Source organism: Acomys minous (assembly GCF_964271855.1).
Source record: "Acomys minous genome assembly, chromosome: 2".
Classification (NCBI taxonomy): Eukaryota; Metazoa; Chordata; class Mammalia; order Rodentia; family Muridae; genus Acomys; species Acomys minous.
In genome coordinates, this window is record NC_140484.1 from 85444895 (window position 1) to 85468032 (window position 23138).

The 23138-nt window shown below is 52.0% G+C and overlaps 2 protein-coding genes across 3 annotated transcripts; one reads left to right on the forward strand and one right to left on the reverse strand.

The window, feature by feature from the left end:
- Positions 1–118: 118 nt before the first annotated feature.
- Positions 119–6040, reverse strand: CD37 (CD37 molecule). 2 transcript variants are annotated; one of them, XM_084759262.1, is made up of 9 exons: positions 5907–6040; positions 5606–5773; positions 5445–5517; positions 4240–4364; positions 4076–4150; positions 2930–3034; positions 2238–2471; positions 1403–1486; positions 119–715 (listed from the first exon to the last, which is right to left on the reverse strand). In XM_084759262.1, exons 1-9 carry the CDS (start codon positions 5967–5969, stop codon positions 638–640), a joined length of 1005 nt encoding a protein of 334 aa, XP_084615388.1. In that variant the 5' UTR covers positions 5970–6040; the 3' UTR covers positions 119–637. The 2 variants fall into 2 exon arrangements, with proteins under 2 accessions (XP_084615388.1, XP_084615389.1); XM_084759263.1 differs by lacking the exon at positions 5606–5773 and having other exon boundaries at positions 5445–5510; positions 5907–6025.
- Positions 6041–18514: 12474 nt separating this feature from the next.
- Positions 18515–22518, forward strand: LOC311578109 (orphan sodium- and chloride-dependent neurotransmitter transporter NTT5-like; the record flags this gene model as incomplete). The annotated part of the gene is made up of 4 exons (XM_084747821.1): positions 18515–18657; positions 19460–19594; positions 21163–21335; positions 21635–22518. 4 exons carry the CDS (start codon positions 18515–18517, stop codon positions 22021–22023), a joined length of 840 nt encoding a protein of 279 aa, XP_084603947.1. The 3' UTR covers positions 22024–22518.
- Positions 22519–23138: the final 620 nt, after the last annotated feature.

Below are 23138 nucleotides of genomic sequence, written 5' to 3' on the forward strand. Positions count from 1 at the left end.
CCCACCCCCCACCCCCGTGTCTGCCTCTTCTCCACACCCTTTCTCTGTGATCTGTGATGTCACAAATTGAAGATAATGGTTTCCCAGCGGGGGGGACAGAGTGAAGTGAAACCTGAAAAATGTTTTTTGTTTTTGTTTTTAATATAAGGAGATATTTATACACAGCGTTAGGGATGTAATCTTATCTCAGCTAGACAAAGCAGTGGGGTGGGCCTTTTTAATCTCGTCCCCATTTTAAGTGAGCCACGGACCGCCCTGCCACCTCCCTTTCCGCCAGAGTGATGGTTTATGTTTGAAGGAGAATAAAGCTATTTTTACCAAAAAAAAAAAAAAAAAAAAAAAAAAAAAAAAAAAAAAACCGAAGGGGATTTATTTGAGGTGTCATGTGGGAGGTGGCAGACAGATGGTGTGAGGAGGGAGGAGGGAGTGGGGAAAGGGACGGGAAGGAAGCTGAGGAGTGGAAGTCCCTGGCCCTGCGGGGGAAGTGATAACTGTTGGTAGGGCAGGCACCTGGGTCCCCAAGGGAATGAGGCCTGAGCCACGGGGCTCCAAGCCTGTGGCCAGCCAGAAAGGAAACAAACATTTTCTGGTTGCATGGAGGTGCGTGGGTGCCGACGACGACGGGACAGGCTGAAGCCTAGCGGTACCGGGCCAGCCGGTTGTAGACGTGGTCCAGATTTCTACACAGGAATATCGAGAGCGTCATGAAGCCGAGCTGGGAAAGAAGGAGATGCTTCAGGGTTGGAACCCACAAGGAGAGGCGAAGAGCGAGCAAGCGTAAGCGCTGGGAGTGACGGGCAGTGTGGAGAGCAGAACGCTCAGCAGCAGTCTGCAACAGAGAAAGCTCAAGAGGCAAGCCCAAGATCCTTTATTCTGGAGGTTTAGCAGTCTCCCCCTGTGCCTCGACCTCAGCGCCTGTGCTCTCCGTCTCAGGTGGCTCCTCCTCTGTATCCCACATCGGCCAGGGCCCCAGCACCATGGGTAGCTTGCTTTGTGGAGCCTTGTCCCCCCAGGTTGGGCAGGCACCCGCCATGCCCCAGGTGCCCCAAGGGGCGCCGCTGCGTCCACTGCTAATGTTTAGCCCGCCCCAGCGCCCGCCGCTGCCGTCAGCACTCAGCCCTGGTGCAGGGCTCGAACCCTCGGCGCTCTGCAGCGGCAGCGCGGGCTCTCGGTAGAGCGCTCTACGGTGTAGCTGCAGACACAGCGCCATCCCGCTCACCTATGGGAGAGGGGGCAGGGCACCGCGTATGGCCAATCAGAGTTTACAGAAGCCAAGTCTCCGCCCCATCCCATGCAATTGATGTGAAAGATAACGGTGCCGCCACTAAGTAGGCTCGTTTCCTCGGCAACGGGAAAACATCTCTGGATAGACAAATCACTGTTGGGGGCGGGGCCCAGTCACCTCAAGAAGACCGACTCCCAGACAGATTCCCACAATGGAGATGAGATTGTTGTGCAGCCACTTCCGGAGGCTCTGAGAGCAGCCCTGGGAATGCAGGGAACCGTGTAAAAGGCGGCGTTGCTTCTGGAGCTCCCCCTCAACCCGAGGGGCCCCTCAGTTCCTCTTCCAGGTACCCAACGCCCAGGTATCCATCCCACGTTTTATCCAAGCTTTGCCCTGGTTTAGCCCAAGTCTCTGACTCTCAGAGGGATCCGCCCCTTTTGTTACTACCTTTCCGGGCCAGCTCAAGCTCCGCCCGCACCTAAAAGCTGTGCACCCGAGTGGGCCAAACTTATAAGGAACTGCCCTTTCTTCGGTCTTGCTCTTCCTAGGAGCCTCCTCCCCGCAACCCCTGCCGCCTGATGCCACGCTCCATTATAGGGCCCCAACTCTGCTGGCCTCGCTCACCTGTCTACTCTCCTGACACCTGTGTGGACCACATTCAACCTTCCCGCGTCCCTTCTGCCTCCGCCTCCGCCCTCCCATGGTATACCTCCCCATGGTATAATATTTATTGTAGAAGCATGGGAGAGAAGGAAAGGGGGCGCCCCAGGGGAACAGAGAACAGACAGACAGAGAGATAGAGACAGAATAAGAGTTAAGAGCTCCTGTATTTTCCCCCCTCTAGCCTCTGTCTCACCTCCCGAGGTTACACCTCTGAAAATAACCGCACCCTCCGAACCCAGCCTTGTTTTCTTAAGACTCAGTCCCGCTAAAAGCCCCTCCCTCCGGACGGCCCACTTCTCCAGTGTCCCGCCCCGTCGGGTGAAGAGCTACCCGCCTCTGCTCGTCCTACCTCTCGGTAGATGTGGGCTTTGGCCGGGAGTGCGCACAGGTCTGCCGTGTGCCTCAGCTTCGCGCGCGGCCCGGGCCGGCTTAGCTGGGAGAACAGCTTATCAAAGCCTGCGGAGTCATTGGTCGCCGTGGCGTTGTAGCAGGAGCAGGGCACGAAGGGCTCCTCAGACGCGTTTCCTCTCAGCATGCGGGCGCTGATCCAGTCCCGCGGAGAGTGCCAGCCGCAGCAGCGCAGCTGATGGGGTGGGGGACAGAGTCAGGGACCCGGTGTCACGGGTGTGTGCGTGCACCCAGGCCAGGGAGCGGGGTAGGGACGGTGGGCTTGTAAGTGGCAATAGGCTGAAGGTACGATGGAGGTGAACCTGAGCTTGTGGTCCATGAGATTCTGTCTCTCGGGATGGGCGATGCGGGAGCCGGACGACATGCTCCGAGGGGCGGGAGTCCCTCACATAGAAAATTTGAGGCTTGGGTGGAGCAACCCCAGGGTCTAAGGTCTGGGGACTTAGTTACATGGGGGAAGAAACGCTGTCATCTGGGGGTGTTCTAGCACCGTGGCAGGTGTGGGGATGAAGGGGCAGATGACCCCGCGGCTCACACGGAGGCAGCCTCTCTAAACCCAAGGCGCAGCCGAGACGGAAGAACCCGAAGGCTAAGAAGCAACCGTCTCGAGACTAGAGATGTGAGCTCACACACCTGGAACTGCGCGTAGTCCCAGCTCTCTTCCGCTGCTGTCTCGTCCGGATTCGTGCCATAGCTTTGGATGGTCTGCAGCACCAACTCTTGCACCCTTCGCTCCAGCTGACAGGGTGTAGATGGAGATGGGCCCAGGCGCCCCGCCCCCCGCTCCGCCCCAGCTCCGCCCATGGTCACCCCAGGAGAACAACTTAGAGAGCTGTGGCTCTCTTCCTCAGAATCTAGGACGTGTTCCAAAGGGTCTTTTAGGTGGCCATTACATCTTTCATCTATTTTCCTAGCCGGGTGTGGTTGGCCCACGCCTTTAATCTCAGCACTCGGGGAGGCAGAGGCAGGAGGCTCGCTGTGAGTTGGAGGCCAGCCCTGTCTACAAAGTGAGTCCAGGGCAACCAAGGCTACACGGAGGAACAACAACAAAATATTTTCCTGTAGCACTCGTTGGTCTGGAACTCCTGGTCCTCCGAGTGCTGGGGTTGCAGGTACCCAGTGTTGAAGATGAAACTAACCACCTCTTAAGCCAGCTGAATAAATGCTACCGAGTCAGTTTGTGGCTGTCCCCACTCTCCCATCTCGCTCCAGGGTCTTTCTATGTAACCCTGGCTGTCCTGGAATTTGATGTGGTGACCAAACCGGTCTCACAGAGATCTGCTTGCCTCTTCATTCAGGGCACTGGGACTAAAGGTGTGTGCCATGACAGGTGATCTACCTTTCTTTCTTTCTCTTTTTAATTTTCAAGACAGGGTTTCTCTGTGTAGCCCTGGCTGTCCTGGACTCACTTTGTAGACCAGGCTGGCCTCGAACTCACAGCGATCCGCCTGCCTCTGCCTCCCGAGTGCTGGGATTAAAGGCGTGCGCCACCACAACTGGCCAATCCTTCTTTTTTTTTAATAGATGTGGCCTCACCATGTTGCCCAAGCTGGCCTTGATCTCCACCTTAGCCTTCGAGTTGCTAGGACCACATACAACAGTTCACCAGCTTTCTCTTTCTATGTCCGTGTCCCTCTGTCCCTCTGTGACCATCTCTCCGTCTCTGTGCATGTGCGTTGCCCTGTGGCCCAGCTGCCCGGTTGGTGACAGTGCCCCATGCCTTTTTTCCCCCCTCTCGCCACCCCTGACCCTCGACCTCCGTGGCTGAGGTAAACTCACGCGGATACGCTGGGTGGAGATCAGGATCCCCAGCGTGATCTGGGTGGTAAACAGGAGCAGCAGCATCCCAAAGTACTGGGGACAGACAGAGGGGAGAGGGGGCTTACCCTCTCAGGCCTTTGAGGGGCAGGACAACAGGGACGGTGATGGGGAAGATCACTCACCAGGCCCAGAAGACAACGCAGCTCTTTCAGGGCCCCCACGCAACCCAGGAGGGCCAGGGCCATGGTGAGGACACCCGAGACAGCCAGGACCTTGGACCAGGTCTGCAGCGGCACAAAGGACAAGCCTAGGGCAGTGACACGGGTCAGTGAGGGTGGGCTGGGGAGTAGCGGCTCCACTCAGCCACCCAGTCAGGGCGGCCTTGTGTGCGTTGGGCCCCTGTGCCCCTTACTCTGCATCTGCCTGGGTGGGCCTCTGACCCCACCCTCAGTTGGTTTTTCTCCCTCTGAGATTCTCCTCTGGTTTCTGAGATGAAGTTTCCTCTCTGTCCCCTCATCTGGACCTTGGCTAGTGACACCGAACCCATTTCTTAAACTTTTTGAAGGCAAGGAAGTAAAGGATCAATTTCCTAAGAAGTTATTTTTTTCTTTTTCTGAGACAGAGTCTCATGTAACTCAGGCTGGTCTCGAACTCACTTTGTAGCCAGGGTTGACCTGGAACGTCTCATCTTCCTGTCTACACCTCCCATCTGCTGGAATGACAGGTGAAAGCCACCACATACACCCCAAAATTGTTCTGAGGTCCGCATGAGAACATTGTTCAAACCAGGAGTCAATGTGGTAAAAACATGAGTCGCTATGGTTTTGACGTCCACCCCATCAGTGGTTTCCTTGTTAGTAATTACTGTTTTATTTCTGTTCTTCCCTGCTGCGTGATACCCAACAAGAGACATCTCTCCTCTGAAACTCAACCAGGGAAGGTCTCTGAGCCGCAGCCCAGGATGTAACACAGGAAGTATTTGAGAGATGTTTACCATTTCTGTCATAATTGTTTGTAATCATGACCTCATTTTGCTGTGATTGTTTTTGCAGCAGGCTTTCATAGTCCAGCCTGGTCTCCAACGCACTATGGAGCCGAGGTTGGCTTTGAACTCCTAACCTCCCACCTCCTAGGATGATAGGCGTCCTCCATTGCTACATCCAGTGTCCATATCCTATTTGCCAGAGAAGGTACAGCATCTTAGAGGCAACACTGGCGGTGGCCACTGGGGTGCCACAGCTTGAGAGAGCTCTGTCTCAGAAGGTGGTAACTACTGAGGACCCCCGCTTGGGCCAAGGGAGATAGGTACCAGGAGACACCTTAGGGTGGGGTTCTGGGAGTAGATCCACCCCAACAAGACCCTCCCCTGCTGCCCAGCCCCCCTCACCCACAAAGGACACGAAGCTGGTCTTGTCAATGAGGATCCAGGTGCCGAAGCAGAAAATCAGGCCACCTAGTACCTAAAGTAAGAGAGGAGAATGAAACTAGGACAGATCCAGGGACACTGGGGCCCCAGGGCGCGGGCTGCGCAGCCGCGAGGAGACTCACAAAGAAGAAGAGGTTGAAAACGAACAGGAAGTACTTGATGAGGCTGAGGCAGCTTTCTTGGGCCGACATCTTCGCCTGGATGGGGAGCGACCCACTCGAGGAACCCAGACAAAGGAGGTGTGGGCCCACAGGGGACACGGGGGATAATGGGCGGAGAAGGAGAGACCGCTGAGAGGCACAAAGGAAGAGGGCAGAGAAAGAGGAAGTTCCGGGGTGGAGCTCCACCCAGCCCTCTTCACTTAAGTGACTGTCAGCTGGGGCCCCAACTTCTCCATGGCTTCCAGAGGGTCCACAGCGGTACCTGAGGGTCCTTGGAACATGGGGGTACCACGGACATAACGGGGGGTTCCTCGCAGGTGTCCATGGTTCAGGCAAGGGCACTCAGGGGTTCCTGATGGACTTCTACCTACTTTGGTCCTGGGACCTCAGGGCTGTCTCAGGGCTGTGAGGCCAACCTCACAGACACTCTGACCTCACTGCTCACTGGCTCCGCCCCCTGCATCCTCTGGTCTTCTGCTTAGAACCTTGAGCCAGCTTGATCCATCTCTGTCTCTGTCTCTAGGTCTCTTTCTTTCTCTGGGTCTTTGTCCCTCTCTGCCTGTCCTGTGTGCCTCTTTCTCTGGGTCTTCCCTCTCCCCCCCTTCCCCCTCTTTCTCGCCCAGGTGCTCCCTCGAGCTTGGGGCTAGGGTTGGACACCTGGGGAAGTGAAAGCGCTGCCGGGGAGGTGTGACAGTCCCTGGGGTAAGGAGGGCAGCTAGGCAGTGCCTGAACATCCGGTGGAGGAAGTGAACCTCAGGTGGCACTTTCTGCCTCTGTGGAGAAGTCTGAGGGGAGGAGGCCCCAGAAGAGGCAGGGGCTGGTAATGGGGTGGTCACTTGAGCATATCCAGAATCTCTATGGTTTCCTATGGAGTGCCCAGGGGTTCCTCACACTTACCAAGTCCCCAGTTCATCACAGATTTCTAGTGGGGTGTGGGTGTGGGTGGGGCGGGGGGGGGCTTCCATCATCCAGCTACCTATCACTCCCTAGGTCTCTGAGTACTTTCTCTCTCTCCTTCTCTCTCTCTCTCTCTCTCTCTCTCTCTCTCTCTCTCTCTCCTTTTCTCTCTCTCCTTCTCTCTCTCTCTCTCCTTCTCTCTCTCTCTCTCTCTCTCTCTCTCCTTCTCTCTCTCTCTCTCTCTCTCTCTCTCTCTCTCATGGAAATGAAAATATACCTAAAAGTGAAGCTTCTGGAAAAACCATTTGTTCTTTCCTGTCTTGTTTTGTTCCTTAAACTTGACCTTGGCCTCCCATCTGGCCTTGCATTTCAGAGCTGGGACTCTAAAGGCATCCTTGTTGACAGCAGTCTTGTCCAAGGGGATAGCCACCTTGTGGGCATGAGGCGACTGTGGTGGTTAGAAAACTTTCACAAAGGACTTGATCTGTGACCTCTTGGCGTATTTTCTCTTGCCCGTGGCAGCTGTCACTTTCCCGGGAGAGCGGTCAATTCCAGCCACCAGGGCATGGCTGTCAGGGCGGTCTGAGGTACCATCATTGATGTTCTTCACGATGAGGGCTTTGTGTCCAGAGTAGCATCCAGCCGGGAGCAGCAGCACTTCCTGGGTTTCATGAACTTGCCTATTTTGACCTCAAGCAGGCCGGCACTTTAGTAGAAAGGAAAGGACACTTCCGCTAACCTTTCACCAGCTCTCTGAGCTCTCCGTCTTCTGAGACACCTCTCATCTATTTTCTTTCTTCCTCCCTTTTTCATTTCTTTTTTATTTATTTGTTTGTTTGTTTTTTCTGAGACAGGGTTTCTCTTATAGTCCAGGCTATCCTGAACTCTTTGTAGACCAGGCTGGCCTCAAACTCACAGAGATCCGCCTGCCTCTGCCTTCCGATTTCTGGGATGAAAGGCGTGTGCCATCACTGCCTTTGTATGTGTTCATATATGGGGGTGAAGATGTGCATTTGAGGCCAGACAATATCATGTGTCATCTCTCAGAAGCTGTCCACCTTGTTCAATGTCCAAACTACATTCAGCCATCCGTCCTCAATAAGCCAATTAAAAGAACCAAATGAGGCTGGGCGTGGTGGCGCACGCCTTTAATACCAGCACTCGGGAGGCAGAGGTAGGCGGATCGCTGTGAGTTTGAGGCCAGCCTGGTCTACAGAGTGAGTCCAGGACAGTCAAGGCTACACAGAGAAACCCTGTCTCGAAAAACAAAAACAACAACAACAACAAAAAGAACCAAATGAATAGTGGAAAGCAGAAAAAGATCAATGCGTCCACACTGGAAGGAGATAAAGACGTCCCGTGACCCCTCCACTCCTACGGGGCCCCGAAGTGAGACCGAGGTGTAAATGGAGGCTAATGATATGCCTGTCTAAGAGGATGTGGTCCTAACCCACCATGCACCCAGCCTTGTCTGGGCTTCAGTCTCAACCTGGAAGGTGGTCTGGCAAGCTCTTAGAACTGTGTGAAATCTCTTTCTGGGGGACCCCGCTGGTTGGCAGCTTTTCCTTCTCCCAGCATGAGGTTCCTAGGAGGGAGATTCCCATTTCGTTGGGGTCCACTGTTCCAAAAGTCTGGTGCTGAGACGCTTGGAACATCTTCCCTTCCTCCATGTGGGATCTGCATGGAACACACGATCAGGTTTGGTGTCTCACCTGACCATTTCAGTGACTGTCCTTAACGTGCCGAGTCAGCCTTTGTGGCGTGCAGGTTGATTTTGCTACTGAAAGGGAGATTTGAGTAAATATCAATGGTTCGAAACCCACGCAGAATGAATGTGAAGATCAAGTCTTCCACCGCCTAAGAAACAAAACACACCAGGTCACACAGGGTACTAGGCTGAGCAGAGGCCGAAGGGAGTACTGCGCATGCGCAGTCAGAAGCTGGTTGCCCGAGCACGTGGTGAGCTTCTCCGCGTTGGTAGAAGAGGCTGGGGGCGAGCACGGGAAGCAGCGTGGGCTCCTGATGTGAAGAGGCCGGAAGGCCAGGGCAGGTTGCTGGGCTTTCACCTGAACGACCTCTGCAGAGCTTAGCAGGTATCTTGAGGCCCTGTGAGTCCTGAGGCCTGCAGGTCGGTAGGGGAGTGGGCATGGGGGTGGGATGGCCATTATACAGCGTCGTCCCCCCCCGCCCCCCCCTGGGGCTCCGCAGGATGCAGGGAGGGAGTCAGGAGTTCAAGGGTCAGGGTTCCTCTTCTCCCTCAGAACAGATAAACTGCCCCCTCTGCCCCATGCCTCCCTGAGGCCAGGCTGGCGAGCCAGGCTCCCACAGCCCACTCCCCCCCCCCACCCCGACCCAGGGCTGCTCTTTGGGGTAAGGCGCACACATGGTGGGGACCCAGCCCAGTTTCATTTCCAGCCCGGTGTGGACTGCCGGTTCCTGTTTTGGAGGAGCCAGGACGCCAGCGTGCTTTCTTTTCCGAGGCCATAGTTCCAAGGAAGGAGGTAAAAATGAGAGCAGGGCGAGGCTCCTAGGGGTCTGTGGCCAGGGGGTCAGCCGTGGAGCTGGGGGCTGGAGCTCAGCTGGAGAGCATTCGCCTAGCAAATAGGAGGCCTAAGTCCAAGCACTGAATAGAGAAATGAGTAAATAGGATAAACCAGGAATCAAATCTAAAGCTCAGTTCTGCGGCTGAGAGTTCCAGTTGACTGAATTTTCCAGAAAACTCGTTTTCGGTTCTGCTGATTTCGAATGTCTTCAAAAAGGGCAAATCTGTCTCTCACACAACTATTATTAAATTATTACTATTATCAGATGGATTACCAAGTCAGGGTCAGTGCTAACAGTATGGATTTTGAGATTCCAACCTTTTTTATTTGGAGGTATGTCTTATTTTTGAGAAGGGCAAAATATCTGCCAGATAGTGAAAATGTGTGTGTGTGTGTGAGTGTATGTGTGTATGTGTGTGTGTGTGTGTCGCAGGTAAGTCTCTAGCTTTGTCAACATGCCTAACTTTGTAAAATTATTGCATTTATTGATTGACTGATCGTGTGCATGGATGTGACTCTGTGTAGCACATGCCCTGGCACGTGTGTGGCAGTCAGAGGACAACTTGTGGGGGTGAATTCTCTCCTGTCTTCATGTGGAATAGAAGGATTGAACCTGGACCATGAGGCTTGGCAGCAGGTACATTTTCTCACTGAGCCATCTTGTTGGCCTCAAATTGTTGAGCTTTTGAGACAGGGCCTAGCTGGCCTAGAACTTATTGTGTGGTCAAAGAAAAAAAATCCATCTCCACCTTCCAAGTACTGTGATTTCTGGCACAGGCCGTCACACTTGCTGGCATGCAACGCTGGAGATGGCTTTGTGCGTGCTGGGCAAGCCCTCTATTAATTGAGCCACATGTTCCAGCTCTCAACTTGGTTAGTTTCTGAATGCATCCATACTCTTGTCCTCAAAGAAAAAGTAAAACCAAATTTAAAAAGTAATAATAGATCATTTTTAAAAATTTATTCTCCTCTCCAATACCACATTAAAAAAAAAACAATTTGTTTACTTATTTAATATACAGTGTTCTGTGTGCATGTGTGCCTACCTGCCAGAAGAGGGCACCAGATCTCATTATAGATGGCTGTGAGCCACCATGTGGTTGCTGGGAATTGAACTCAGGACCTCTGGAAGAGCAGCCAGTGCTCTTAACCTCTGAGCCACCTCTCCAGCCCTCAGGTAGCACATTCTGACCTCAGTTTCTTCTCCCTCCGCTCTTGCGGTTTCCTCCACCTCTCCTCTCCCCCATATCCATTTCACCACCACCACACACCCCCGTCCTGGTTTCCCCTCAGACTGTAGCAGGCCTTCCAGGGACATCAACCAAACGTGGCTCAAGATACAATAAGGCCAGACAAGATCCCCAAGCCTGGGTGAGGCAACCTAGTAAGAGGAAATGGGCCCAAAGAGAAGGCAAAACGGTCAGAGACACCCCCACTCCCATTGGCAGGAGTCCCCCCCCCAAAAAAAATCATCAATCCAACAACCATAATATACATGCAGAGGACCTAGCACAGAGCACTTCCGTCTCTGTGAGCCCCCACGAGCTCTGCTTAGCTGAGTCTGTGGGCAGTGCTCTCCAGTGTCCTCACAATTCCTCCTCCTCCCCCGCCTCTTCCACAGGGTTCCCCAAGCTCTGAGGGTGGGGACCCTATGGAGACCTCCAACTTGGGTTCTCTCTTCACCTATGTCTGGGTGGGGGAAGGGTCTCTGCATCCTCTTTCATCAGCTGCTGGAGAGAGCCTCTCTGATGACAGCTGACCTAGGCACTGATCCATGAGTAGAGCAGAACAGCGCTAGGAATCATTTCATTGCTTTTGTTTGCTTATTTTGTTTGTTTGTTTATTTATTCATTTATTGCCAGTTGTGTTTGGTTCTACCCTCGGTTTCTGGACTAGGTCTCTGGTTCCTGGTGCTCAAGGCGGTTTCAGGAATGCTCTCTGCCCCCCACCCCACCCCTCTCTCTCTCTCTCAGCATGGGCCTCACATTAGATCAGTCATCGGTTGGCCACAAGTTCTGCACTGTCACTGCCCAGGTACATCTTGCAGGCAGGTCAGATTATAGGTTTCATGGCCGCGTTGGTGTCCCAGCCCCGCCACGGGACACCTTGCCTGGCTGCAGAGGGGGGACAGTTCAGGCTCCACATCCTCCGTTACCTGGAGCCCTCCATAGGGTCATTCTCACAGATTCCTGGGAGTCTCCACTGCACTGAGTTGTTTACATAGACCCCTCCTGTCCAGTGCCCTCCAATTCCAGCCATCTCCTCATGTTCTCTCTCCTTCCGTCTCTTTCCCCCACTTGGTCCCCACCTACTCCAGCCTACCCACAGAACAGATTCTATTCCCATGCCCCACAGAGATCCGTGTGTCCCCCTTCAGCCCTCCTTGTTACCCAGCCTCTCTGGGTTGTAGCACGGTTACCATTTACTTAACAGTTAATATCTACTTACAAGCGAGTACATACCTGTGTGCCTGTCTTTCTGAGTCTGGGTTACCTCACTCGGGATGATTTTTTTTTCCTAGTTCTGCCCATTTGCCTGCAAGTTTCATGATGTCATTTTGTTAACAGCTGAGAAATACTCTGTTGTGTAGACGTACTACATTTTGTTTATCCATTCTTTGGTTGAGGGACATGTGAGTTGTTTCCAGTTTCTGGCTATTTTGAAGAAAATCGCTATGAACATAGTTGAGCAAGTCATAGAATGGAGCATCCTTTGGGCACAAGCCTAAGGGTAGTATAGGTGGGTCTGCAGGTAGATTGATTCCCAATTTTATGAGAAACCAACATATTGATTTCTATCGTGGCTGTACAAATTCGTACTCCCACTAGCAATGGAGGAGTGTTTCCCTTGCTCCACATCCTCGCCAGCATGTTCTGTCTCTTGAGTTTTTGATCTGAGCTATTCTGACAGGTGTAAGATGGAATCTCAGTGTTACAGGGTATTTGATCCCATTGTGAAACTGGAGATTGTGAACTGTAAAAGCCTGTTTCTTGTTTGGTGTGGTTCAGCCCTAACACACACCTAAATCCCAAAACTTTCTGTTTATTGTAAACCAGTGATTATGGTGTGGCTCAGCCCCAGCACACACCTTTAATCCAAGAGTTTTCTGTACACAGGACTTAATAAAGTTAACCCTGGGTGAAGAGGCAGAGCAAGAAACCAGATGACAAGGATTAAACAGGAAGGAGGGACATTGAGTAAAGGGGTATGTAAGACATTGTGGAGAAGAAGAAAGGGCTTTCAGCTTTTTCCTTCGGGATTTGGACTGAATAGAAAGGTCAGCTGGGCGCTTTCTCTGCCTCTCTGAGCTAGCCGCTTTTCACTCCAGCATCTGGCCCCTGAGTCTTCACTGGTAAAATTGAACCATTTGGGATTTTATTTCTTTATAACATTTTGGCACTCCAATTTTTGGCATGACTCCCTTTACAGAGATCACTCCAGCTTTGGACAAGCTGAGAAGCCATTAGACTTGGCAAGGTGCCTGGGAAGTCTGAAGGAGAGCACAGAGGACCGGCTCTACTCTAACAGGAGGCTTTAGGGCCCTGCTTAGTACGACTCTGGATGGCTTAGCTGAAATTGTCCCAATGCCAATTATGATTATTATCATTTTTGTATTTTATACTTTATTCTTCTTTAAATGATTTGCTTGTTTATATTTCATATGCATTGGTGTTTTGCCTGCATGTATGTCTGTGTGAGGGTGTCAGATCCCCAGGACTGGATTTACAGACAGTGGTGAGCTGCCTTGTGGATGCTGGGAATTGAACCAGGTCCTCTGGAAGAGCAGCCACTCTTACCCACTGAACCGTGCATCTCTCCAGCCCCTGTACTTTATTCTTAATAGCTAAAATGGCTCTTTGTACTCTTTCCAAGAAAGAGTGGATCGATAAAATACAAGCCTTAGAAGAAAAATTAGAGAATTATAAACAAAGAATGAGGAAAAAAAATACTCAGAAACAGATGGAGGAATTTAGACAAGCCTTAGAAAGACCTATAAACAGGAATAAGGAAAATTCTCAGACACAGACGAGGACTTTAGGCAAGCATCTACCATGCCACTGCATAATGAAACTGAAAGGGGGTGGCCCAAGATTGTTAAACAACAACAACAATAACAACAACAACAACAACAACAACAACAACCAAACCTTAGTTTATCCAGTTACTACATGGGACACACCAGAAGAAGACAAACACCCCCCAGGTTATATTGAAACAAATGGAATCCTATAGACATATTAGATTTGAGGATATTTAAGGAAGTAGTTGTCACCTATGGTATGCATTCATCCTTTAGGAAGCAGATTCTAAATTCATGGGCACCTCAGAACAGGATTACTCACCAAGACTGGGAAGGTTTGGCTACAGCAGTACTGGAACTTGGGCCTCAGTTACAACGGAAAGAGGAAGCAAAGGCCACAGAACAACTAAATCAGGCCAGAGGGATTGATATTTCCTCAGATCTGTTGCTAGGTGGAGGTCAGTATGCTCATTTGCAAAGGCAGTTTGAGTTTGGTGATCGCACCTTAGCGTTATGTCATCTAGCAGCTTTAAATGTTTGAGACAAGGTTGAAGAATCAGGGAAGAGCTGGGTGTGGTGGTGCACACTTGTAATCCCAGCACTTAGGGAGGCAGAGGCAGGGGAACTCTTGAATTTGAGGCCAGCCTGACCTACAAAGCAAGTCTAGCACAGCCAAGGCTATACAGAGAAATCCTGGCTCAAAAAACAAGAACAGAGCCGGGCGTGGTGGCGCATGCCTGTAATCCCAGCACTCGGGAGGCCGAGGCCGGTGGATCCCTGTGAGTTTGAGGCCAGCCTGGTCTACAATGAGAGTCTCGGACAGCCAGGGCTACACAGAGAAACCATGTCTCGAAAAACCAACAAAACAAAACAGTACAGTCACAGTCAGTCCAGGTTGTCCATAAGCAGGACATGACTGGTGTTGGTCTTTCAAAGGTATCAACTGTCCTACCTGTAAAATGGTTAACTAGCCTTTTTTTTTTTAAGGTAATAATATTTTCAAATGATAATTTACCTTTCTGGTGTGAAATGAAAAATGAGTTTTCTTAAACCACCTGTCTTAATTCGATGAGACTAGATTTTCACATGGCCCATGCCATCTTGGACATCAGTTTTTGAGTTTTCTTCTTAAATAAAAAGAATATTTGCCGGACGTGGTGGCGCATGCCTTTAATCCTAACACTTGGGAGGCAGAGGCAGGAGGATCATAGTTGTTGTTGCTTGGTATTAAAATCACAGTTAAGAGACTTAAAATGTTTAAAGTAAATTAAAGGATTACTACAGCTCAGACTTGTTCTCTAAATCTCTAAGAGTTGGAGTAATTTGGAGCTAAAATAAAGATTTGATCAGGGCGGTGGTAGCCCATGCCTTTAATTCCAGCGATCTCTATAAGTTAATTATTTCCTAAATTCTAGAGTCACAATGCACAGGATGATGACAGTTCACACTTTTAATCCCAGCGCTTGGGAGACAGAAGGAAGTAGATCTCTGCGTTCAAAGTCAGCCTGAATCAGAGCAAGTTCCGAGTAGAGGAAAACTTAGGTCCAGGTGTAGTGGTTCACACCTTTAATGCCAGCACGTGGGAGGCTCACGCCTTGGACCCCAGTACTTGAGGGGCAGAGGCAGGTACATAAGAATTATAGTGGTTAAACTTAAAAGCCGCTTGCAAAAGGCAGGCTGAAATTCTAAGTGAATGTCCTTTGTGAATTAAAAATAAATACACTTTAAATTATATTTAGTTTCAAAAGGATTTTTAAAAATCCCGTTTGAAAGATAATACTTCTACTGCCAAAAAAAACCAGTTTTCCCAAGGGCAAAAAAAGAAACCCCCAGAGTTAGGAGTCGGGAAGAGTTTGTTTTTATCTTTCCAGGAGACTAAAAACATCTAACGGGAATCCAGAGACCACTGGACAATGAAACATCTGAAGACAAATAACAGATTATCAAGAGGAAATGTCACAAGGAAAGGAATAAACCGGCCAGTGGCATTGCCCACCTCCGACTTGTGTCTTCTGCCCTCTACAGGCACAAGTGGCAAGTGGTCTTTCTGTGGTCCCAGTTGAATTAAATATTAAAGCTGGCTTTGCGGTTGGAGTGCGGCTCTCTCTTTCTCTAAACCCACATGTGCTTGTTAAAGGAAAATCCAAAATCTTTGTCTCCTATCAGAAGAGCCGCCTGGTATGGGACAGAGGAAAACAAAAAACAAGGGACTGCGCTATTGCCACTGTTCTCATAGTGTTTTGGTTTTCATTTGACTCTAACTTTTTAAAGGTATAAATGTTATCTCTAAGATCATTATGTATATGTAAACTTTCTGTTGTCTGTGTCCAAATAAAAGACTTTTCTCTAAAATCAATAAACTGTGTACTATCAGGTAAAAGCAAAACAAAGCAACACATTCATAATGTCCATTAGCGTTTGGTAGCCTTGGAGATGATCTATTCTATCTTGGTGAGTCCCAAAGTTAAATCACTTTGAATCATAACTTGCATTACATTTTCTTAAATACTAAACATCTTTTAAAAAAGATTTATTTATTTATTTTAAAGATTTATTTTTTATTATGTATACATTGCTCTGCCTGTGTGCCAGAAGAGGGCATCAGATCACATTATAGATGGTTGTGAGCCACCATGTGGCTGCTGGGACTCAGGACTTTTTGAAGAGCAGCAGTCAGTGCTCTTAACCTCTAAGCTATCTCTCCAGACCTAAAGGAGAATTTTTGATGCTCATCATCTTCTTTGAAGTCGAAAGGAGGTGCATCCAGGATCTAATATCGTCTAGAAATAATTAATAAAACATCTTTAAATGGCATATTCTATATATCTCTGAGGTTTTTCTTTGGTTGGTTGGTTTTGGTTTTTTCAAGACAGGATTTCTCTGTATAGCCTTGGCTGTCCTGGACTCACTCTGTAGACCAGGCTGGCCTCCAACTCACAGCGATCTGCCTGCCTCTGCCTCCCAAGTGCTGGGATTAAAGGGATGCACCACCACAGCTGGCATCTCTGAAGTTTTTGAAGACCATATATCCTGTAATACATCTGACTTACTTGTTTCTAACTATATACTGACTGGTTAACTTAGAAAACATCTGTAATTAACTAAACTAGTCCCTAACAAAACCACAGGTATGATTGACTATTAGTTTGCATTTCTTAATTATCCTAAACAATTTGTGATAGTAGCTTTCAAAAGGACTAGAACTTCACATTGCATTTTTAAGAATTACATAAGTACAATTCCTTAAAAAGAATTGACACATAGTATACTGTAACCAAAATATAACCTTAATTTTGTATCAATATACAAAAGATCTATAGCAATGTAACCAATTATAACCTTAATTTAGTATCAATGTACAAAGATCTATGAGAGTAGATTTACTAGCCTACCTTTTTTATTCCTATTGAGTTTTCTGAGAGTCAAGCCTGGGCCATGAACATGCTAGGCAAGAGCTGTTGAACTGTCTATACCTCTAGCCCTTGACTTAATTACTTTGCACCAGCTGCCTCCTCCTGAAGGTTCCTCCACCTCTTAGGATTATCTCCTTGTAAAACTGAGTCCTTAGGGGACAACCCACATTCAAACAGTAGCACAGCTGCTAACTCAGAGAAGAAATCCCAGCATTCAGGAGGCTGAGGCAGGAAGAGCAGGCAGATCGCTGTGAGTTCGAGGCCAGCCTGGTCTACAAAGAGAGTTCCAGAACAGCCAAGGTTACACAGGGAAACCCTGCCTAGAAAAACAAAAAAACAAAAACAAAAAAAACAAAATCAAGAAAGTGCCAGGTGTGGTTGTGCACGACTTAAATCTCAGCACTTGGGGAGGCAAAGGTGGGCGGATCTTTGAGTTTGGGGTCAGCCTGGTCTACTAGTCTACAGAGGGAGTTCCAGGACAGCAAAGGCTACACAAGAAACCATGTCTCAAACAAATAAACAAAAGACAGACAGACTGTTATTTTGAGTCTAGAGCACTATTTTAGGTTGCAGTCTGTGTTTTTTTCCTGGGATAACTTTGTGATGGTCACTTTATTAGTTTTCTTTGTACTTTCCCCATAGATATCTCTGAGGTGGTTTTTTGTTGTTGTTGTTGTTGTTGTTTTGGTTTTTTGTTTTGGTTTTGGTTTTTTGAGACAGGATTTCTCTGTGTAGCCATCATTGTCCTGCCCTCCCCGGGGCCCTGCCCCTCCTCCCCTCCCCAGGGTCCTGCCCCTCCAGCCCTCCTCAGAGCCCTGCCCCTCCATCCCTCCCCGGGGCCCTGCCCCTCCTGCCCTCCCCAGGGTCCTGCCCCTCCAGCCCTCCTCAGAGCCCTGCCCCTCCATCCCTCCCCGGGGCCCTGCCCCTCCTGCCCTCCCCAGGGCCCTGCCCCTCCTGCCCTCCCCGGGGCCCTGCCCCTCCTGCCCTCCCCGGGGCCCTGCCCCTCCTGCCCTCCCCAGGGCCCTGCCCCTCCTGCCCTCCCCGGGGCCCTGCCCCTCCTGCCCTCCCCGGGGCCCTGCCCCTCCTGCCCTCCCCGGGGCCCTGCCCCTCCTGCCCTCCCCGGGGCCCTGCCCCTCCTGCCCTCCCCGGGGCCCTGCCCCTCCTGCCCTCCCCAGGGCCCTGCCCCTCCTGCCCTCCCCAGGGCCCTGCCCCTCCTGCCCCCCCCCTGCCCCTCCTGCCCTCCCCGGGGCCCTGCGCCTCCTGCCCTCCCCGGGGCCCTGCGCCTCCTGCCCTCCCCGGGGCCCTGCCCCTCCATCCCTCCCCGGGGCCCTGCCCCTCCATCCCTCCCCAGGGCCCTGCCCCTCCATCCCTCCCCAGGGCCCTGCCCCTCCATCCCTCCCCAGGGCCCTGCCCCTCCATCCCTCCCCGGGGCCCTGCCCCTCCATCCCTCCCCGGGGCCCTGCCCCTCCTGCCCTCCCCAGGGTCCTGCCCCTCCAGCCCTCCTCAGAGCCCTGCCCCTCCATCCCTCCCCGGGGCCCTGCCCCTCCTGCCCTCCCCAGGGCCCTGCCCCTCCTGCCCTCCCCGGGGCCCTGCCCCTCCTGCCCTCCCCGGGGCCCTGCCCCTCCTGCCCTCCCCGGGGCCCTGCCCCTCCTGCCCTCCCCGGGGCCCTGCCCCTCCTGCCCTCCCCGGGGCCCTGCCCCTCCTGCCCTCCCCGGGGCCCTGCCCCTCCTGCCCTCCCCAGGGCCCTGCCCCTCCTGCCCCCCCCTGCCCCTCCTGCCCTCCCCGGGGCCCTGCGCCTCCTGCCCTCCCCGGGGCCCTGCGCCTCCTGCCCTCCCCGGGGCCCTGCCCCTCCATCCCTCCCCGGGGCCCTGCCCCTCCATCCCTCCCCGGGGCCCTGCCCCTCCATCCCTCCCCAGGGCCCTGCCCCTCCATCCCTCCCCGGGGCCCTGCCCCTCCATCCCTCCCCGGGGCCCTGCCCCTCCTGCCCTGGTCCCACATGTGCTTCATCACTAACACCTACTTCAGCATGTCCAACTCCTGGATCTACATGAGCTACATATTCTACTTCATTTTTCCATGGCAGAAATGTCCCCTGCAAAGGAATTCCAGTACCTTCGATGAGGATGGAGGAATGGGCAAGTGAAGGGAGCTGGGAAGAGGAGAAAAGAGCAAGGAGGGGCAGGAAGGGGAAGACAAGGGAAAGAGCAGAGGCAGGCAGGGGTAGGGGGCAGTTGCCATGTTTAGCAGGCCTGTTCAAAGCCGTGTCCGCCCAGATCCTGAATGTGAACAGGCAGCATCCTGCACGTGCTTTTTGTGTCCGCAGACCTTGAGGGCCTCGGACAGAACTGAGGACGGAGGGCCGCTAGCTGTCAGCCTGAGCAAGCTCCTGTTTCTGCCTTGGTGCCTCATTTGTGTTTTCATGGTCAGCGGGATCAGATCCATATTGGGAAGGTCAGCTGCGCTTGGCCCTTGGCACCTTGCTTCTCCCTCCTGGCCAGTCACCTCTGCAAGCTCCTTGCCTGGCTGACAGCTCTTCTGCATCTTAATCCATCCCCTGAGCTCTCTGTTAACACGAGGGCTGACATGCTGCACTGTCTGCACAGGGCCTGTTTGTCTAGGTGCCACTTCCCTGTTTCATCACCACCTGCTTCCTTTTCCTGCTCAGCTAATGGAAGGCGTAGAGCATGGACTTAAATATCTGCTAGTCCCCAAGGTCAGGTCCTTTCTCAGTTCTCTTAACTCTGAGAACGGCACAGCAGCCCGCAATTGTCTCCTAGGCCTCCTCCCTCGAGGGTGTGCTGTCTGTGTGGTGGTTTCCCCTCCCCAAATCCTGGTGTCCCTGTGGCACTTGTGGTCCCTAATGGTGAGGTCCCGGACAGGACTGCAGGTCATGTTTGACGTCCCCAGGCTTTGGCCTCATTGTCTCCCTGTCCTCACACAGGACTTACTTCAACATCTGCCTTGGCGATGCCTTCCTTGTGTCTCTGATCAGGACCCCCAGCTTGTCTACCATGTCTCTGATCCTCTCCATCCTGGGCTTCTGGGCCACCATAACCACATATCGCTGCTGCGGGAAGTAAGGCCAGTTCCCTGGGGAGGTCACCCAGGGCAGCTTCACACCCTAATCACACACCTCAACTATAGGGAGGCCGGAAGCTGTGCTTCCTCTTAGCTGAGAACACAGGCCAGTTTCTTGGAGTCTCGGTGCCCTCTTTCTGACCTTAGGGAGCTCCAGAGGTGGCCAGCCGGCATCTCAGATGCTAACAGTGGTAGGCATGTGAAGGCCACCCTCGCACAGAGAGCAGCATAGGAGACCACACCACACAGAGCCAGCCAGGGAAGTCTGCTTCTGCGCAGCCCCTTAGCTGCGCATTCCGCAGTGCTGCAGTCCTGCTCCTCTGGCCGACCCAGGGAGTCTCTCCTAGCTGGAATTGTCCACCACATCTTCATCTTATGTTGGTCTTAGTGACATGTCCTAGTCCCCTGTGTACACGGGGCATATTATGGTATAGGTGTACATTGCATGTTGGTAAATCAGAGTGTTAATAATCACACTTTCACCTCAGACATTATCATTTCTTTGCCGTGAAACCAAAGTTCCCTCAGGTTGCTTTGCTTTCTGAGACAGAGCCTCATTATGTAGCCAGGATGGCCTTGTACTTGACCCTCCTTCCTCTGACTCCTCAGCGCTTAGCCTGCAGCTGTGTGTCATCACTCCCAGCTCCTGTCCTTATTTTTACTTTTTGAAGTTTTGTTTATTCATTTATGTGCATGTGTTTTGCCTACACAGATGTATGTATGATATGTGCATTCCTGGTGTCTGTGGAAGCCGAGTGAGGGTGTCAGATCCCTTGAAAGGAACTACCAACACTTCTGGGCCACCACACCTGGCCCTTTAAAAAAAAAAAGAATTATTTATTTATTTATTATGTGTACATTGGGTTTGCCTGCATGTACACCTGCGTGCCAGAAGAGGGCACCAGATCACATTATAGATGGCTGTGAGCCATCATTTGGTTGCTGGGACTTGAACTCAGGACCTTTGGAAGAGCAGTCAATGCTCTTAACTTCTAAGTCATCTCTCCAGCCCCAGTTTTATTCTTATAAGAAGATTAGATACATCCTTCAGCTTACCTTATTCATAATGAGAATACTAGTCTAAATGTGTAACTGGCTTGTTACCAGAACAGCATCCTACTGTCATTTTTTAGGACACGATCAATCTATACTTTCACAAAGCTGCATTTTGCTCTTGGCAAGGGCTGTGGTCAGGGTCAAGGTAAGAGTTCTTTCATGTAGCACAACATGGGACCGTCATACCCTTCGGAGTCTAGGGAAGCTGTCCTCCGCCCAGCTCTCTCTAATGTGGAGCTTAGAAGGCTGACCTTTCCCTACTAGTCTCAGAAAAGACCATGAGGACCAAGACCACAGAGTCCCCAGGAACCCTGTAGAACATCCCTGACCCGGGTCCCCCAGGGGCACACATGCCTCACGGCCCTGAAATGGGCATCCTCAAGATCTCATTGCAGGCTTTCCTTTGCCCAGGTCAGTAATGCAGGGCTCAAGATGGCTCTCATCAGTAAGGTGAGAGAGGGAAGGCCAGTGCCAAAGCGACGGGCAGTTCTGACTCGCCCTCGTCCTCAGGAACACAGAGACACTCATGATGCTGATAGCCCAGGGGGTCCTCGCTCCTGAGGTGCAGCCGCCTGACCTGCAGGACAACCCGACCTCCACCTGCAATTCCTGGCTCAGTAGCCTCCCACCAGCCATGAAGACTGCTGTGCCCAGCGAGGTGCCCGAATGCAACATCCAGAGACGCTTCTGAAGGTCAGTGGAGAAGCGCAGGGCCAACTGGGTGCTCTGCACCATGCAGAGGTGGGGCCAACTGGGTGCTCTGCACCACGCAGAGGTCAGCTCTCATCAATCCCAGGAGGAAACGCGGTTCCCCGCTGTCCTGGTGATGATGCAGGATGCAGCTGGCTCACAGATACCTTTTCGGGACTGCAGGGCCGGGGTCCTTCGAGCATGCCAGGTCCCCTCCCCTCTTCCACTCAGGGTTCCAGGAAGCATCTAGAAAAGGGAGGGAGCACCTCCCTTTCTGTCCTTGCAGACTGAGGAGAGCCCTCACTCTGTCTTCCTGATGCCCACTGGAGTCATCTCGCTCTGGACTGTCCTCTCCTTCCTGCTGCTGCTGCTGTGTCCAGGGTTGTGCACCAACCTAGTGTTAATGCTCCAGGACACCTTCTCCTTCTGCAGGAGACAGGCAAGGATGTTTACAGGTACCTCCACCTGCTGCCCTGCTCCCCCAACTCTCAGCCCCTGGTGCAATGCTTCCTCCCAGCGGGTGCTGCCATGGTGACATTCCTGTGTGGCCTCTTCTTCGTCCAACCATCGGGCATCTACTACTTTTGGCTGCTGACTGAATCCTGGGTCGGGCTACCCACCATCAGCACCGCCCCATGTGAGAACCTTGCTGTAGCCTGGGTCTGCGGGGCTCAGAGGTGAAGAGCTGGGCCACTGTCTAGTGCTGTAGACAGACAGCGGCAGTGCTGACAGACACAAAGACCGTAAAGGACAAGTGAGGCTGGGAGGAGGAGGCTCAATTGCTCAAGTTCTTGCTGTGCATGCGTGTAGCTCTGAGGTCTGTCCCCAGACGCCACACAAGTGGCCACAGTGGCACCTGTTCTTCCCAGGACCTTGACAGCCAGACAGGAGAGCTTCTAGTTCGATGAGAGACCTTGTCTCAGAAGGATAAAGTACTGAGCAATAGACGCCGCCACCTGCCGGCAAGGTCTAGCACCCGTGTTCCTGTGCGTGCACACGGGACAAAGGACAAGAAGCAATCGGAGGCTCCTTTGGTTCCAAGGAGCTGTGTGTAGTTTGGACAGGGTGGTGAGGAAGGTCTTTATGGTAGGGTGACATGTCAGAAGACTGCTAGGTAACGTGAGGGAGGGGCCAGGGTTTGTATGTATGCGGTGTGTGTGTGTGTGTGTGTGTGTGTGTGTGTGTGTGTGTGTACATGAGCATGTCCTTGTGAGTGAGTGCTGCCGCATGTGTGTACACCAGAGGAAATATCCTGCTGGAATCTCTTAAGGAGCAAATAACCCATGGAGGCTGGAATAAGTTAGAGATTTGAGGGCAGAAGATGAGTGAGGCCTTGTCAGCCATGATATGGTCTGGCTTCGTGCACAGCGTGTGCCACAAAACACTGGGTGGTTTTAAGCAAGAAGCATCATCATCAGATTTAAAAAAAAATTTTTTTTTTAGAGACAGGGTCTTACTACATACATATCTGTATGCCCTAGAGCTTGCTACATAGACCGGGCTGGCCTCACACAAGCATCCATCTGCCTCTGCCTCAGCCTCTGCCTCCCAAATGCTCAGATTAAAGGCGTGCCCCCCACCACCCCATCCCCAGGTTTAGTTTTTAACAAAGCACCGCTGGCTCTGTGGAGGAAAAACAAACAGAAGCAAGAAGGGAGCTCGGAGGCTGTGTAAGAGTCCAGAGTAAGAGGCGGCAGCAGCTTGATGGGGGCGCCAGGGATGAGGGAGGCTGGTGGGGGGCAAGGGGACTGGCGGGGAATGGGGGCCGAGCCAACATCCAGCCCAAGGCTTTTGTC